This window comes from Procambarus clarkii, chromosome 47 (genome assembly GCF_040958095.1).
Source record: "Procambarus clarkii isolate CNS0578487 chromosome 47, FALCON_Pclarkii_2.0, whole genome shotgun sequence".
NCBI lineage: Eukaryota > Metazoa > Arthropoda > Malacostraca > Decapoda > Cambaridae > Procambarus > Procambarus clarkii.
Genome location: NC_091196.1, coordinates 23,041,985 through 23,060,021, shown reverse-complemented (window position 1 = coordinate 23,060,021; position 18,037 = coordinate 23,041,985). Strand labels below are relative to the sequence as shown.

Here is an 18,037-nt window from a genome sequence, read left to right as displayed (position 1 = left end):
TGCTGTATGAAGAGAAGCTGCACACAGTAAGCTGAACACATTCACGCGATGACCTGTTGGAAGCTACTGCTAAAATCTTCCACTGGAATACTTTGCCACGTCCTTAAGGCATCCCTTCGTCATGCTTCAGGTAAATACATAGTCCTCGTCAGGAAAGTAAATGGTCAGATTTCCTTGATACTCCAGACACCATCAAGACATTGTGCACTGCTTCTGCCTGGCAGTGTGTGCGTAGTTTTGCCTGCTAGGCGTGTTCACGTCCCTAGCATCACCGGAATGAGAAGCTATTTTCAACATACAACTTAATTTGTCTTCCCACCAACGGAAATTCTGCGAGTCAGACCAAATAAGACCTCCATCGACAGTATGAAAATAAGATCCCAGGTCAGCAAAAGAAATATCAAAGGGAATGCAGAGGGAGAACTGAGGATAATCAGTAGTGAAGATTATGTCGCAGCCGGAGATGACGCCGCAGCTCCACCACTGAGAGAACAACACAATCGGAATGAGCAGAGTAATGCTCCTCCCTGAACTCGGGTGTTCCCAACCTGCGATCACTAGTTCTTCAAGAAGCAGAGGTCTTAAAAGCAATTGTTGTTTCTTCCTGGTTTTCAAGTATACACTATGAATATATCCTGAAGATGTCTTGGAGATTGTTAACCTGCTCTAGTTCTAGAAACCTAACTGTCAGAGACCAAAAAGTTTATAAACAACAGCCTGGTTGGTGTAATTCCTGACGAAGTATAAGCCGTCATCTTCGGATGCAACCCTATCTGCACTGAAGAAAATGGAGGAATCGGATCTATGGCCGTAGGTAACACCCACTGATTTCTCCTATGCAAGGGCAGCTGTCAGGAGTATCTGTAGAGATGCAGCCGTGCTGCTCTAAGAGAAATTTTTGAGTTTCCCCCAAGGTGGTGAAGCAGCATGTCTAACGCCACGGCCATATATCAATCTTCCTGATGCTAAATCAGGAACATTAGATATAAATTTTTGTTATTATCTATGTTAGCTTCGGTTCTCTAAGCCGTTTGAGCAGTTCCTAAGCCGCCTAGCTTCTGTTCCTGGACAGGTATAGCGGAGACTCGACGCTGCTGTCGGCGAGCTCGAAGTCAGTTATTTCAGCAGAGGGCGTCCAACATGGGAACCCCCATTCACCCTTCCTCTTTTGCATAGCCATTCGGAAGATCATAAAGAGACTGACGCGCGAGGTAAAAATCAGGTCCTAGACGATTACACTCTGACAGATACGCAATCGGCGGTATCACATCTCACAGCATATTTGATACCAACGAGCCCCACTTGAGACCCTGAGGCTCGTCCTCAACCGTCCCAAATTTGTAATTAAACCTAACTAAGCAGTCATTAGTGCAGTGAAACCTACTTGCCGGAAGCCTTGACCACAGTCCCCACTAACAACACATTGCTGGAGCACTGTTACATTACAACGGCATTATTGCATTTTTGTATAAAAAACTAATCGCCTAAAGAGGACGGAGCAGATAATAGATGATTTGGATATTCACAATGTCCTGTACCTTCTTGAAAGGTGCTTGTCCTTGCTCAAGATACCATATTTCTTATCTTAAGCTCAGGCTAGCCTATTTCTTATTTCTTAAGTTAAATATTTCACCTATCTTTAGCAACGTGCAGTAAAATAAATGCGATTAGCTGAAATTTTCATAAAAGAACTAACTCTACTTTGCTGTAAAAGACAGTCAGTTGTTCTAATCCGTACGGCCAGTCGGACTTGTGAGGATGAACAAATGTAAGGCGGTGCAAATAGCACTAACTGGTAGTCTTGTAATTTTGCTTTGCTGTTACTGAATTACTGGAGACAGTCTTACCAAGACAGATAAATATGACTATAATTCACGATACCAATTTTGTTGAAGGAACCATTCAACTCTCGAATTATCTAATAACTTGTGATGAGAGAATTGTGATTGTCGATTGTGAGAATAACATTCTTACAATCGACTTGAGAATGGTCCAGGACGGACCGAAACGTCGTCGTCCCTTCACCTTCTAGTGTGTGGTCTGGTCAACATACTTTAGCCACGTTATTGTGACTCATCGCCTGCTTATGATGTAGCTGCTACTGATCCCATATTCTTGGTGAGGACATCAATCGTTTCCTAACTCTTAAGTTGGATCTGACAGCAAGATCCTAGTGTAAAATTGAAGAGTATAAGTCATTGTGGCTCTTGCCCGATGCATGAGATTGAGTCTTGCATAAAGAGATTCAAGGCTTCCTGCCTAAGGATGGCCTTGCTTATACATTTAGTCAATCTCAGTAGCACCAGCCAGGATGATACTTGCAGGTGTAGTCGAGAATGATTGATTAGGCAGGTTCCACCTGCAGGTTCGAGTCCCTCCCATGTCCCAAAGTCCCGATCCTTCTAATTTCTACTGCTCCCTCGGATGTCCTTGTCCACGATAACTATGAATTTTTATTTATTAATTTTATTTTTATTTATATATACAAGAGTTCTTACATTCTTGTACAGCCACTAGTATGCGTAGCGTTTCGGCTAAGTCCTTAATCCCATGTTCCCTGGAATACGACCCCGCGAAAAATCGTTTAACAACCAGGTACCCATTTTACTGCCGAGTTAAACAGAGGCTACAGTTAAGGATTGACGCCCAGTAAATCCTCCCCGGCCAGGATACGAACCCAGGACAAAGCGCTCGCTAAACGCCAATCGAGCGTCATAACCACTTCACCACGGGGTCTGTAATATTTGTAATGAACATAATTATTTGTAATGTCATTTGTAATGACTGCAATGAACATTTTGTATAACATGCACAGGTTAAAATTTTCATTTTAACACATACATGTTAACCATTTCACAATTGACATCCTCGTGATTGGATACAAGAACAAAATACTATTCCAACTAAACAGGTAAACACGCCCCCCGCCTTCCCCCCCCCCTCCCTTGAAACAAATAATAGTTACAGAGTAGGCTATACGAAACAAACCTTCACACATCATTCACACCATGCATTTGTTTCACTGCCATGTCAGGCCCCGTCACTGTTTGAGAGTCACTGGAGCTAAGATAAATATGCTGTGTTAATAGTCTATATCAGCGGCCAGCAGCTGGCGGCTCGTCCTGAAGGACAGCACATGGTGGCGCTGGCGTCGGCTGCCTCGTGTGATCCACACTGTGTTAACAACAGCCTTACAATTGAAGCTAAATTTTGGCATAAATAAAACGATATAGCGAATTATTAATTTAAAATGAATTAAGACCTATAGTGAGATACTGTTGGAAGCGTGGTTCTGGCAAGTGTCAACAGTGAGATGTTTTGTTTATATTGTCTTAGCGAGCTTTTATTTGACGTAACTGGCAACTCTGAAACGGTTCCATTTAGTTACAAAAGGAGCCCATCCTCTTTATATAGGCTAGTGAGCCCTCAGGTACCTGTCTTGATTCGATGGCTGAAGTAATTAATGGTCCAGAATGGACGGGATAAACGAACATTCAGATTTCGAGTCCAACGATACTAGTCAGCGTACTTGGCCAGTACTTAATGGCGGGGAGAGACAGGACGGCGCCCACAACAGTGCTTGCAACGCTGCTCATGTCGCATCACTGAACCAACATGCAAGTCACAGGTGTTTACCCACTGCCTAAATATTACTGAGAATAACAAAAGACGGGTCAGCCAAAAGCACACACGCCCCGTACAGAAATATCCCCGCAGTTGTAGATGCTCCTAGTTCTTGCAGACGTAGTTCTTGTCACCAGGTGAAGTTTTGAAATTGAAATTGAAATAAGTTTATTGAGGTAAAATACACATAAAGGGATGAGGTAGCTCAAGCTAATCTCACCCCGTTCAGTACATCGTGTTAATACATACATAGACACACACATCACAAACAATAAACATATTACCAAACATTCTGAGAGATAAGCATATACATTTCACCAGGTGAAGTGGTATCGTAATTATTAGAGATTGTTGAAATACAAAATGGGAATCAGACTTAAGACAGTTAAGTAATGTTAAACAAAGGATTAGCATGACTTACAGCTTCAAACATGTAAGGTTACACTAGAGGTAAATGGAGTGCAGACTGAGAGCGTGATGAAGGGAGGACAGGTTGCTGGAGTAATGGAGACTCGGCCCAGAGGTCGAGGCGTGAGGCAGCAGTCACGGTTGACATTACTAGTGACGTACACGTCTGTTGGATTTGCGAAAATGTGCACACAGTTTGTACTCTCCAAGGGAGGGAGTGGGGAGGGGGGGGGAGTGGATGGCAATTTCAATCTCGCTGCAAGTGTCGACACATTTGCTTTACAAACATTGTGCCTCTGGAGTTTGAATTCAGGAAAGTATTGTTTATCATCTTTTCTGATGACGTCTCATGCTGTTACAAGCAATGAGAATGGTGTTTGGGGTAAAACGCAGGAATAACGGGAGAGTCGTTTTGAGAGAGGAGTGCGCTCTCTTGTGCCTGCGACAGCAACAATTCTTCAGACTTGATCGGTAATGATCGAGAAAGAGGAAAGATTTGTGGAGACGCTCGGAGCAACTCTTCAGTACACAAACGAGCGGGAAACGAAAGTGTGAGAGAGGAGAGGGGTTGAGGTAGTGCTGTGGACGGAGGTTGAGGGAAGGGGGACAAACTAATACAATTAATGTCGCCTGTGGCAGGAGTATGAGGGAGGCGGAGGTTAGGTAAACACGGGGCAGGAGAGTGGCCAGTGAAAGGTGGCAGCGGAGGGAGGCACACCGACTTCCTCCTTCACAAGACTATTTGCTGAAGATTGTGGCTGTGTTGGCCCTCTGTCTACTGATGTTACGAGATACGTGACGAGTAATATTATAATTATTTTGTAAATCAAGTTCGTGCCCTCGATTGGTAGGGACAACAGGGCACCGATCCTTCACTGTTTCCCGCTGGTCACCAAGTAGTAATTGTGAAAAATTGTTGTATACCAATTGTGTTTCTGTGAAAACTAGTAGGATAAGGGTTAATATGTGCTGTGGGAATGGTTGAGCTGTACGCCGTCTAAGTGGAGTCATTAGCAGCTCCACCTTCCAGGTGGAAGGCCTTGGGGGGGGTGGGGGGGTGGGAGCAGAGGCATTCATATCCAGAAATCTAAAAGACCTATTTCTTCTGGTTGTCAATAAGTGTTGTGACTGGTAAAGTGAGGACCAGCGAGCGGTAAGAGCGCCTGTGTGAGCACCTGGGAAGCCTACAGGGAAAGATCATGAAGAATGGTAATATCCGCAAATAGAACAACAGTATCAAGTATTATAGGATTTGAATAATTGTTATTCCGTGTTCAGGGTAAACCTTCCGACAAGCCACAACACACAGTAAAACTCAGGGTTATAGAACTGGATACACTTCTAAAATATATTATAGTTCGCCTATCATGACTAATCTACTTAATTTCTTGAGGAATATGCTCCAGTATATCCAGAGTGCAATAGACCGCTGCAGGCTTCCCCTTACATAAATACAGTTTTGAAATTCCAGACATCGTGGTTGGCAGTACACGCAAAATCCTTAGGTAGTACTGTCCCAACACTCCAGCACTGACTCCTCCAACACTGGAAGACGCTTCACCAACACTGCATATAAATTATTTATCAATGCATACTCATTATTTTTGACACTTCTCAAAGTGTAAATATTCCTCGTTCGCATCCCAGCAGCGGTTTGGTTACACATCAGCGCTCCCCCGGTACATAACTTTTAAGTACTCTTAACATCATTGCTTGCCGTATGGTGTAGATAAGCACGTCAGTTATTTAATTACTAAGTCTACTTTTAAATGGTAACACCTACCTTGTGGACCAAGTTACCGCAAGTTGAGCTTGGCCCTAGGTCGGGCTTGGGGAGTAGAACTCCCGAAACCCGCTCCAGGTATGCTTCCTCTTTGAATATTCAGTATAGTTGGAGAGTTGAGCCTGTAGCTTACACAACCATTACCTTCTCCAAATTCTCCAAAACGCTGCTACAGCCAGTACAAGTTACCATCTGACCCTTGGGGGGGGGGGGGACACTATGACGTCGTAGTGACCTCACACATCTTGTACATACCATATACATATATATATATATATAACACAATTTTAAACATTGTATTTTGGTTGGGTTAGGATAGGATAAATTAGGTTAGGTTAGGGTTGGTTGACCCTCCGTGGCACACCTGTGGACCCTCCGTGGCACACCTGTGGACCTCTCTGTGGCACACCTGTGGACCTCTCTGTGGCACACCTGTGGACCTCTCCGTGGCACACCTGTGGACCCTCCGTGGCACACCTGTGGACCCCTCCGTGGCACACCTGTGGACCCCTCCGTGGCACACCTGTGGACCCCTCCGTGGCACACCTGTGGACCTCTCCGTGGCACACCTGTGGACCTCTCCGTGGCACACCTGTGGACCCCTCCGTGGCACACCTGTAGACCCCTCCGTGGCACACCTATGGACCCCTCCGTGGCACACCTATGGACCTATTTTCCCCTATTGGGAGATATGCATTGCTCTGTTCGAATAGTAAGTAGCACCTAGGTCAGGTTTTCCACTAACGTAACCCGAACATCTGACCATGACCTCTGAACCATGTATTCATATACTTTTGATAATTACTTATATACATATACAGATGATAAAAACAAACGTTTAAATATACAGCTACTACAAAGTGTTTAGTTTTAATATTGCCAGTAGTATGTTCAAAGACCAAACACATTATATTATTTGTTTTACACACATATTTATAAACACAATAAGATATAATGGATTGTGTTGGTGCAGATTTGCCTTGATTAACAAGGTGTATCTCTAAGAAAACGCCATTAACACGCATAGTGGCAAGGACTAAACTGGTATTATCTGAAATTACGTGACACCAACTTGTTTCATCGACACGCAAAATGTCCAGTCATTTAAATGGTTCGAAATGTCTTGTAAAAGTGGTGAAGAGCCATAGTACGGGGGTCACTTGGAGGATCATCATCTGTGATGCTTGCAAACCTCTGTGGTCTAAGGATAGCAAATTTACACCACATAAAGCAAGCATTTAACTCAAATGGTTATATGACAGTGTCTTCATGTTTCTAAAGAAGTGTTTAGTTTTTCCGCACAACTGCCAGACAATGGGTAAACAAACACAAGTCGACAATCATTTAATAGTTGTATTGTTTAGACTGTTCAAGGTCATACAGGGAAGGTAAGGCAACATGTCACTAGCTACCCATTAGACAAAATAGCCAAGAATGACGTTGGTGCGACGTCGAATCAACGTTGATATTTATTCGACGTTGAAGTGACGTTGCTCTTGGATATTGTGCGCACTGGGTGGTGGGAGGTGAAGGCGGACTGGTGGGATCAGCTCCACGCGATCATACTGTGTTAGAGGGACGGCGGACGGCACTACTAGTCCAAGATGAGTGCATGGAATGGGGAACACTGTTATTAATATACTGAAATAACTAAGTGAAAATGAAGCAATAATGGCTAGCGCGTTCATGTATCGTCAGGCGGCTTCACGATGGGTTAACATAATAGACTATCCCAGTCGCTAATAGTATGTATTTTGTGCATTTCTCAATCTGTCTTTGTTCTGTCCTATGATTCGAAACGTTGCTTGATTGTGATGTGTGTGTGTCTCTCATCCTTTTGTGTATATATACCTCAATAAACTTATATTAATTTCAGTTCGAAACGTGCTTCGTTCACTTCCCTTCAAAAACCAAAATTGTATAAAAATTTATTTGAAATATATGCTGTTGTGACTTATTCAGATGTGATATGTACTCCTTTAGACATTAACTCATCAGCCCGTCCTCCTAAGGTTTCCCAACGTCAAGAAAATGTCTTACTAAAGTGCCCTCTCCTAACAAATCAGAGGACATTTTCGACTCGCGAAAATGACATATTGTCCCAAAACAGAAAACGGGACAATATGTCATTTTCGCAAGTCGTTTCCATTTTCTAGTATGACAATTTTTGGCCTTAGGTAGAATATACGTCAAAGTGCGACGTTCTATTAGGGTTACATGCCCGTCGTCGCCCGTAAATCAACAAGAGCAGGAACAGCTTTTAAGCTTCCTTCGTACACTACAGGTAAAAAAAAACAATTTTGGTCTTCCCAGATTGTCCTTATAATCTCAGGGTCCTGTGTAACATGACTCAAATAAGTTATTTTTCATTCATATTTGTATTAATTTCCTGGTTAAAGGTTTACATTATGTCTAAAGTTATAGTCACCATTAATTAGTATATGGCAATATTACAATGAATTGCTTTGGAACAATGGTGGTTAATTGTGTACAAAAACAGATTGCTTTATGGCCAACAAAGTTTTGATTGCGACCTATGGTCTTTGCTACTAAGATGCCATTTTTGGGTTCTGATCAATCGTAGAAAGCTGTTTCAACTTCCGTCCAATACAGATCACCATTCGACTGCCTATTTGCCAAACACTGATACTTGGTGGCGATCTGTTACGGACCCGAGTCCATCGTCGGAGCACGGAGCAAGTGACGACAACGCCATCTGTGAGTCCGCTCCCGAAATCCCCTCCAAATGGACGACGCCATCTAGTGGTGACAGGATATGCCGGCAATAGGCACTGGATTCCCGTCTTAATTGGCTCGTGGAGTAGCCGCTGCTGACCTCTGGTGAGGTAGTGCTTAGACAGTGAACGCCATCTATGGAGTGAAGAGGTAGACGTTTCTGTCTAAGCTAGTAAGTGATGTTTCCTAGTGGTCCCAGGTAGTGTTCCAGTATACTAATGACGTGTCTGTTTGCAGAGTCGACCTGGGACTGCTGTGTTGGACGATGGATCAGTCTACCCAAGGCAGCCAAGGTATCTTCACCAATCTGCTTTGAAGAAGCTGTGAGCCATCCCCGGACGAACTCTGTTGAGAGTATAATAGCCTGCCTGAGGAGTGGCAGTGTCGGGAATCGCCTTATACGGGGCTGGCTGGTGGAAGAGACTACCCACTGTGGTGCTGAATGAGGAGAGTGTCCAGCGAGTCACACGAGGCTCCTGCCTAGGGCTCGCAACCCTAGTATCAGTCGTAGAGTGGCCTAAACAGCGAGGCTGATCGGTACCTGCCAGCTACAGGCTGGATTGTGGTTGAAGGCCATCACGACGAAGCACCCAGTGGGACTGTGATTTGGCTGGCCTGTGGCCAGGGTAGATTCGTAGTAGTCATCGTGAATTCATCGTGGGCCACAGAAGAAGGAACCAGGGCTACCCAGAGTGAGCGTGACAGTGTCAAGTGTCTTCAGAGGAAGACTAGACTATATATTAGTGTAGTAATAATTCCTGTCTTTTTTTACATATGGTGGTGGGAATATATATATATATATATATATATATATATATATATATATATATATATATATATATATATATATATATAAGGTATAAAGGAATATATATAAGAGAATATACATATATCAGAAAACTGGAGTATTTGTGTACCTCCCCTATTGTTTTAACTTGCGTTACGGGGCTCACCCCTTGAAAGCCTCTACTAACTTGGGGCCGGATTCCCAAACTCTACTACCAGTAGGGAGCCGGTCGGCCGAGCGGACAGCACGCTTGACTTGTGATCCTGTGGTCCTGGGTTCGATCCCAGGCGCCGGCGAGAAACATTGGGCAGAGTTTCTTCTCACCCTATGCCCCTGTTACCTAGCAGTAAAATAGGTACCTGGGTGTTAGTCAGCTGTCACGGGCTGCTTCCTGGGGGTGGAGGCCTGGTCGAGGACCGGGCCGCGGGGACACTAAAAAAAAAAGACCCGAAATCATCTAAAGATAACCTAACCACCAGAGAAGAACCCGGTTGCGTCCCAGTAGGGCCGTAACACGATCTCATTTTAATCGACGATGTTAATAATAGTCCCTAACTGACATCAACCTTTTTAATATGTAATTGTGAGATTGTAACTCATTTTTACCTATCCAAATACCTTCCCCTACACCCTAGTGTAGTGTATTGCAGTATCTTAGTACAACTTCCAGTATCTTTGCTACATTCTACACTCACACATTCTCTCTCTCTCTCTTGGTTGGGTACCCTTCCCTCCGTCTTATCCCAGCTTCTTTTCCTCATATCCCTTCCAAGCGCTGTATAATCGTACTCGCTAATTGCTTTCTTCTCGTAATTACTTAATTCTCTCTGTCCATATCTTAATGTGTGTGTGTCTTCAGAGATACAGTGGGAGGAACGGAGTTCCTTTTTGTCTTGAAGACGCTTTATCATGACGTTAGTATTGAGAAAACCTAGCATAGGAACCGGCTATCAACGACGATTTTAACATATCAATTTTTTTTAAGTAAATACTCCACCATAAATTAAATTATTTTAGAAAATATCATCAGTGATTTCTCTACAAAGTCTGTTGATGCATAATCTGCGTAGGTAAACAATCTTTCTACGCGAATGGGGGCCTGACGGCGGAGTGGACAGCGCTTGGGGTTCGTAGTCCTAAGGGTCCGGGTTCGATCCCCGGCAGAGGCGGAAACAAATGGGCAAAGTTTCTTTCACCCTGATGCAGTTGTTCATCTAGCAGTAAATAGGTACCTGGGAGTTAAACAGCTGGTACGGCTGCTTCCTGTGGATATGTGTGTATGAAAATTAGGATTAAGGACCTGTCCGAAACGCTATGTGTGCTAATGGCTGCACAAGAATGTTTGATACTATATATATATATATATATATATATATATATATATATATATATATATATATATATATATATATATATATATATATATATATAAATAAAAAATATTAATAATAATAGAATATATCACAGCCTACGTAGGTAAAAAATACCACTATAGATAAATTATTAATAATAAAGTATTTAAATGGATATTCAGTTGTAAACAAAAATAGTTTACGCTGAATGTGGGTATTAAGCAACATGTGTTTAATCAATATCCAAGCTTCGCATGTATTTTTTATTCATATGTTTCAACAACGCATCATTTCCAACAGTAGTAGGATACATAAATTTACTATAATTAGAAGAAATCAAATTATATTTCTCTTAATGCGAAATATGGTTCAGCGAGTGTCGTAAATATTTGTTGTAAAATGTTCTCTCTACTAGATATCAAAGTTTATATTGTTTGTTCTGTGTAGTTAATTATGCTTTATGAATATTCTATTTGTTGTATAATTTATTAAATATCTTAAAGTATACGAGACGTGTAGTTTGAAGGACTCTACACATCTCTGAAGTGTATATTGGTAAACTACACATTGTATAGTGATCATCCTCGCCTGGAAACTGCGCTTATTTCCCCAAGGCATTGAATGCCTTGGACGGGTGTGGGGTAGTTGTAGCCGGTGCTGCAGGTGGGCTGGTAGGTACTGGTGGCCGTCACGGTGTTGTACTGCTGGTTGACAACGGTTGAGGTGACGTAGTTGGTGTTATAGATGGTTGTGGTCTGATATTCAGTGCGGGTCTGGCCTGGCAGCTGCTGGGTGCTGACAGAGGTTCTGGTGACGGTGATATACTGGGTCTGGCCGGGAAGGTTGACCACAGAGGGTACCACCTGCTGGGTGTAGATGGTTGTGGGCACCACCTGTGTTGATACCTGGGTCTTCACTACCTCTTGTGGAACGGTAACGGTCCTGGTAATGTACTCTGGCACCTGTTGTGTACTGTAGTAGGTGGAGACCACCTGCTGTACCTGGGTGCGGGTCACGTACTGTGTCTGGGTGTTGGTGACCACCACCTGGGAGTAGATGGTGGTGGTGACAGGAACCACCTGGGTGGAAGTGATGTACTGGGTCTGGCCTGGCTGGGTGATGGTCTGGGTGACGACGTTGGTCCTGATAACTTGTGTTGTACTGACCACGTCCTGAGCGGGCACCACCACGGTGGAGTAGATGGTGCTGTACTGGGTACTGTCTATGGTGCGGGTCTGTCCAGGAAGCTGCAGGGTGCTGGTCACATACTGGGTCTGGTAGACTGTGCTGATTACCTGCTGAGGAACCACTTGTGTAGAAACTTCAGTCCTGGTAACTGTTGATGGTATTTGCTGAATGCGGGTCGAGTATACGGTCTGGTATTGAACCTGTGTGTTGACGACTTGTTGCGTCTGTGTGACGTAGTTGACCTGGGGAGGTAGAGTGATGACCTGTGTGCGGACGTTGTCCTGGGTACGGGTGACGGTCACTGTCTGGTACTGGATGGACGGCACCACTTGCGTTCTGACGATCTCAGAGTAGACGGTGGTGTAGACCTGCTGAGTGCTGACCGACGTCTGAGTGACGTACTGTACGTCACTCTTGTAGACGGTGGAGGTGATGACCTGGGTGGAGTACTGCGTCTGTGTACGGTAGACGGTTGAAGGCTGGCAGGGCTCTTCTCGTGGTGGAAGGTAGCCGCCCAGAGATGACTGGAGGTCGAGCGCATTACCTAAAAGCTGTCGCCTTGGTCGATCCACGGAGGCTGCCAGAGCCCAGCCCACCAGTAGCAGCAGCAGCAGCGCTCTCATCCTGGGGAACCATTTGCATTAGTAATTTGTCATTCTTTTCATAACATACACAGTCCGCAACCTCATGAGTTTACACCTCTGGAAGTTGGAAGAAAATTGAAGACTAGGACACGACCTTTAAACGTATGAAGGCAAATGAAAAGATGGATAAGGACGATTTTATTACTGGAGTTACTGACAACTACTTGACGTCTAGGATATTTGTATTGGCGTTATATGTCCTCAGTTTATTGGGGTGAGGACGCATCACACGGGAGAGAAAAGTGAATAATTATCTTACAAGGTTTTATATTTGTGTAATATAATGTATGTATACATGTCATTAATAATAAAATGAAATAATTATTTCACTCAATACAGTATATCATTCACAACATACAGCATGGTGCTACATAGCCTTCCCGGCTTGGTGCCTTCTTTGATAATTACTTACAACATACAACACTACGGATAAACAGTCATTAGCACTTCAGTAGTTATTCTCAGGAGCAAACCTCCGCTTCAAAGACAAGGTGTACGAGGCTCGCGGATTATCGTGTGCGTTACATTCTAATGCAACCTTTTCCATCCAGTCTTTTATGCTGTGGCAGGTGTTGTGTACACTCACTCCCGGCTGCTTCACACACTCGCCACATCTAACCAACTTCCTGGTCTTCCTTCTCTCCTACCCCTAATATGTTCTCTAATACAGTCTTCACCAGTATACCATCATCCATTCTTTCAACATGACAAACCACCTCAATATGTTCTCCTCTGTCTTGAGGACTGTTGTTTCTCACACAGCATCTTTGTGATGTTATTCCTCTTACTGTTGTCTGCTCTCCACACATCATTATCAGATGTTGCTACTGCTACTCCGAGTCTTGATTTGTCACGTTCATGCCACACGTCGTCTTCCACCCATACATGCACATCTCTGGCTACCATGTACTCATATTTTGGTTTTCATTACTATGGATTTCATTCATCAACCCTTCATTTCATTCATTCGGCCTTCACTGACTGGCCCTACTCTCAACTTCAAGAAGTTCTCAAAAAAAGCTCAAGAAATTCCTCTTATCAGTTCAACATCTCCGATATATGAAGTGATAGACCACTTTCAGCACTTCATTATTCACATATATTTCACACAAAGAATATATATCTCTCTCTTCAGCGCAGTCGGCTCTCAACCGATGGAGCAGAGTTCGGGCAAGGAGAGACGTTTGGAAATGTTTCTTTACACTTGACTGTGTCTGCTCACCTATCAGTAAATAAGTACCCAGGGGTTAGGCAACTGTTACGGGGTTGAGTCTGCTGGAAAAGGACTGTCGTTGACCTTGTGAGACCAGACCACACACTAGAAGGTGAAGGGACGACGACGTTTCGGTCCGTCCTGGACCATTCTCAAGTCGGACAAATCGTCGTCCCTTCACTTTCTAGTGTGTGGTCTGGTCAACATACTTTAGCCACGTTATTGTGACTCGTCGCCTGCACCTTGTGAGCCTTATCAAGTTTAAAAAGCCTCCTGTCCTAGACATTGAGAAACCATAACTTTATTTTTGTTCACATTCAGACTTAACAGTTGTGTGTCACATCTCTCGGTACACTTGCAGTCTACCTAACTCACTCTACCTACATGTAGGTCAGCGATCACGCACGCACACGCACACACTACACACGCATGAGAGAATGTCTTATACGTAAACGTATTTTGCAAATTTGTACCTGCATTTCAATAATTGAAAACCTTACCTGTATGGAAGTTAGTTGATTCTTGTGTGCTGGAATATAGTTAAAAATGTATAATTTATTCTTTGTTTATTTTTGTAACTAACATAAATAGAAAGAGAGACCCTTGTAAATTTCGCATACAGAGATGATTGTCTTTCAGACCATTTCGTTTACTTCAGATGAACTTGTGAATGTTCGTGGTGCTGCTGTGCCTCTTGTGCGTAGTGTTCCCTCAGGTATATTTTCCAGCAGATATATTTTCCCTCGAATATCTTTTCCCCTCAAATATATTTCCCCTCGGATATCTTTTCCCTTAAATATATTTTTCTTTAAATACCCTTTCCCTCAGATATCTTTCTTTATATATATATATATATATATATTTTCCCTCGGATGTCTTTTCCCGCAGATATCTTTATGTTGTCATATCACCAAAATTGTTATTTGCCGAAGTTAAAGGGAGTTGCAGGAGCGTTGTAGTTGTATCCTGTCTGGCCACAGGTGGCTGTAATGGTCTGTGTGACGGTGACTTGTCGTGGCTGGTTGACTGTCTGGTAGACGACCTGTTGTTGCTGCTGTGTCTGAACCACCTGTTGGGTCACCACGCGGTCCTGGCCAGGCACTTGGACCACCGAGGTCCGGGTTTCCTCACGGGTCTGGACCACAGGGGCGGGGGTGACATATTGGGTCTGGACCACGGTCTGCACCTGAGTGAAGGCTTGCACTCGGGTCTGGTAAATGGTGGTGTAGATGGTAGTGGGCACCACTTGGGTTCTCACCACCTCCTGTGGAACCACTTGGGTGCTGACTTGAGTCTGAGTGACAACGTTGGTGCTGGTGACCACTTGCTCGAGGGTAGTGTAAGCATTTTCGTAACGGGTGTTGACAGAAGTGTAAGGGATGACTTGTTGACGCTGGACCACGCTCGTCCTGACAACATCCTGCTCGCGGTAGACGCTTGTCTGTACCACTTGTTGCACGCCTGTTGACGTCACGTAACGCGTGTTGGCCGGCTGTTGACGCGTTGCGATGGAGGTCTGAACCACAGTCTGGACCCGGGTCTGTACTACGTCACGGCCGGGGACTGACACGACTTGGGTCTGCTGTCGTGTTTGAGTCTGGTAGTTTGTGACGAGCTGAGGGACTGTCTGCACCTGTGTGCTAGTCACCTCCACAGGTACGACCTGTGTTTGCACCTGTGTGCTGGTGACGTAACTGACCTGTGGGACTACACGTGTTGATGTGACATAAACAACTTCCTGACGTGGTGGGCTTGGAACAGTTTGTGTCACAACTCTGTCATTTAACAAGGTTGTTGTTTGCTGGACCACACTGGTCTGGTACTGAACCTGAGTTTGAACGCGAGTCTGGAAAAGAGTAGTTGGTACGACCTGTTGTGTGACCAGGGTGGTGGTGGTGTACTGTGTGTTGATCTGGTCTACGGTCTGGACATTAACGGAGGTCTGGACTCTGGTGTCATAAACCACGGAGGTGACAGGTTCACAGACCGTGTCCTCTCGTGGCGGCAGGTAGCCTCCCTGAGGAGTGGCCGAGGCCAGGGCCGCCACCAGCAGCGTCGCCGTCAAACGCCACATCCTGCAAAGAGAAATGCCACAGGTTAGAGCAGCGGTGATTGGAACCCCCGCGTCTCGGCAACTCATTTGGGAATAAAGTCCAATCACGCGCCGCTCCCTCTGTGCAATTTCTCTATGCTTTGTGGGCTGACCCGAGAGGACTTTATCGCCCAGATGAGCCGCGAGACGCTTACCTGGTCAAAGTTTTTCACGAAACCAAATTTTAAGTATATATATATATATATATATATATATATATATATATATATATATATATATATATATATATATATATATATATATAATATCGAGTAATGAAGCAGGCTTTGTTACTCGAAGCCTGCACTAAAGAGGCACCCTTCTTGAGCCCCGATGGGCACATGTATAAGCAAGTAGATGGGGTCGCCGTGGGTTCTCCCGTAGGTGTCCTGTTTGCGAACTTCAAAACATTTGTATCCTATCACCTCACCCAAAAACGAATATAAGCACAATCTGAGTATGTAAAATTGTCTTTGAAAATGTAAGAAGCGTTCTTGTGTAACGCTTCTAGGCGTCAGATCATAAATAAAGTTATGAAAATGAACTTTGGAGAGTTAATTTTTCAACTACCCCTGACAGTGAAGAAAAACATAAGAAATATTGAGAAGATTCGTGCTAGAATCATTAATCTTGCATGAAAGCGCAAGAATATTTTAACAAACAGAACACTTCCCCTATCAGAGAAGGAAAACTTGGGCCAGCCGGGTTTGTTTGTCAGTGAATCGCATCAAATACCTTTACCCATTTTCTTTGGACACTACACATATTCTATTGGAAATTAGAAAACGTTTCTTGCTTTACTTTCTATAAGGAATGTTTAAAATATATTTTAAGGTGCATCATAATAGCAGTGAGGAATATGCTCTATGTAAATTTTGAATATGTACAATTTCTTGGATATAAAGGATGCGCTCTTGCATTTGTTCGTCAAATGTGAGTGGTCACGCAGGCTGTTGCTGCATCACATTCAGTAAGTTATTTGTAAATAAAACGAGGTTCACAGTAAAGAGCAGTGGACGTTAGCACATTTCGTTAGCTCTTGGGGTTGTGGTGGGGATTTCCGGGATTAATTATATGTACGAGCAACGAAGGTCATTATGAGAGAGAATGACAAATGTTGGTGTGCTAAGTCTTCTGGTCTGGTGCACCTGTCAGGCCATGTGGTTGAGAGTACTTAAGTGTTAACATGTTGGGAAGAAGCTGTGAAGACGCAAGCGGAGATGCTCCCCAGGCCGGAGGAGCAGCGTACAGCAGGTGAGAGGTGAGGCTGAGTATAGGAGGCGGGGGGCAGAGGGTCACTGAGAAGACCCGAGTGAAAGTTATTCCTTACTGCACAAAGCAACACCTTTACTTGTATTCACTTTCAAAATAAACACTTCGAGAATTAAAATCTCACTGTAAACTGGAGATTGGCTTGGTGGGGATCACAAGTATTATCCGCGGTGGCTGTAGTCGCTAGAGGCGAGCGTAAAGCAAGTGCCATACACACACCCCTCCCCGTGTCAAGAGAGACCAACCTTGTCTTTTTCCTGTTGAGCAGAGCAATGAGGAGGAGGTGTCGGTGACGGGAGGCGAGGGAGTGTGAGGCGCCCCTGCGGGACAAGTATATATACATGAGCCCCGCTGGAGAAGGGCCGGATGGGGAAGGACGCGTTCTTGGGCACGAGGGAAGGGGTAGGGAGAAGATCAGGGACGGGGGGAGGGAAAGGTGGATGAGGGAAGGGCGGAGGAGGAGGAGGAGGCTGCAAGAGGCATGAAGAAGAGAGGGGCAAATGAGAGCTGCGCTCTGGCACGCAGGAAAGCATGAACATCATTTACATGTTTGCTGTGTGCTTATTCCCTATTAATTCCAGCGCGCTTCATCTAATGCTGGCGTGAGAAACTTCGGCATCCGGTAGCAACACGCGGCTGTTCTTGCAATGGCTGTCTTTTGCTCAAGTGTTTAGCCGACTAAGGTCTGTATTTTGGCACGTGGATGTTAACTCGATGACTGCTCCGTTGAGTGACCAGTTTTTGTGGAATTATGGAGGACGAGTCATGTTTACAGAGAATCATCCTTTCTTTCTCTCTCTCTTTCACTTTTCCTAAATTGATAAATATGAGGTTGCATTTAACCTTCTTCCTTGGGCTGAAATATGAAGGCCAGCAGTTGCTCACTGTAACTTGTTTTATGCACAAAGTTCAGGTCTTGATTGTCTGCTGAGAGGGAT

General features: G+C 44.2%; 2 protein-coding genes across 3 annotated transcripts in view; one reads left to right on the top strand and one right to left on the bottom strand.

Moving 5' to 3' along the window:
- The window catches only part of GatB (glutamyl-tRNA(Gln) amidotransferase subunit B, mitochondrial), a 449,912-nt gene that overhangs the window by 57,454 nt on the left and 374,421 nt on the right, over positions 1-18,037 (top strand). The gene's annotated exons all lie outside the window — the stretch shown is intronic.
- On the bottom strand, positions 11,017-17,418 carry LOC123762917 (uncharacterized). Of its 2 annotated transcripts, none has more exons than XM_069302110.1 (2): positions 17,345-17,389; positions 11,017-12,502 (listed from the first exon to the last, which is right to left on the bottom strand). In XM_069302110.1, the coding sequence occupies exon 2, from the start codon at positions 12,499-12,501 to the stop codon at positions 11,269-11,271; it is 1,233 nt and encodes a 410-aa protein (XP_069158211.1). In that variant the 5' UTR covers position 12,502; positions 17,345-17,389; the 3' UTR covers positions 11,017-11,268. The 2 variants fall into 2 exon arrangements, with proteins under 2 accessions (XP_069158211.1, XP_045605650.1); XM_045749694.2 differs by lacking the exon at positions 11,017-12,502 and adding an exon at positions 14,295-15,810 and having other exon boundaries at positions 17,345-17,418.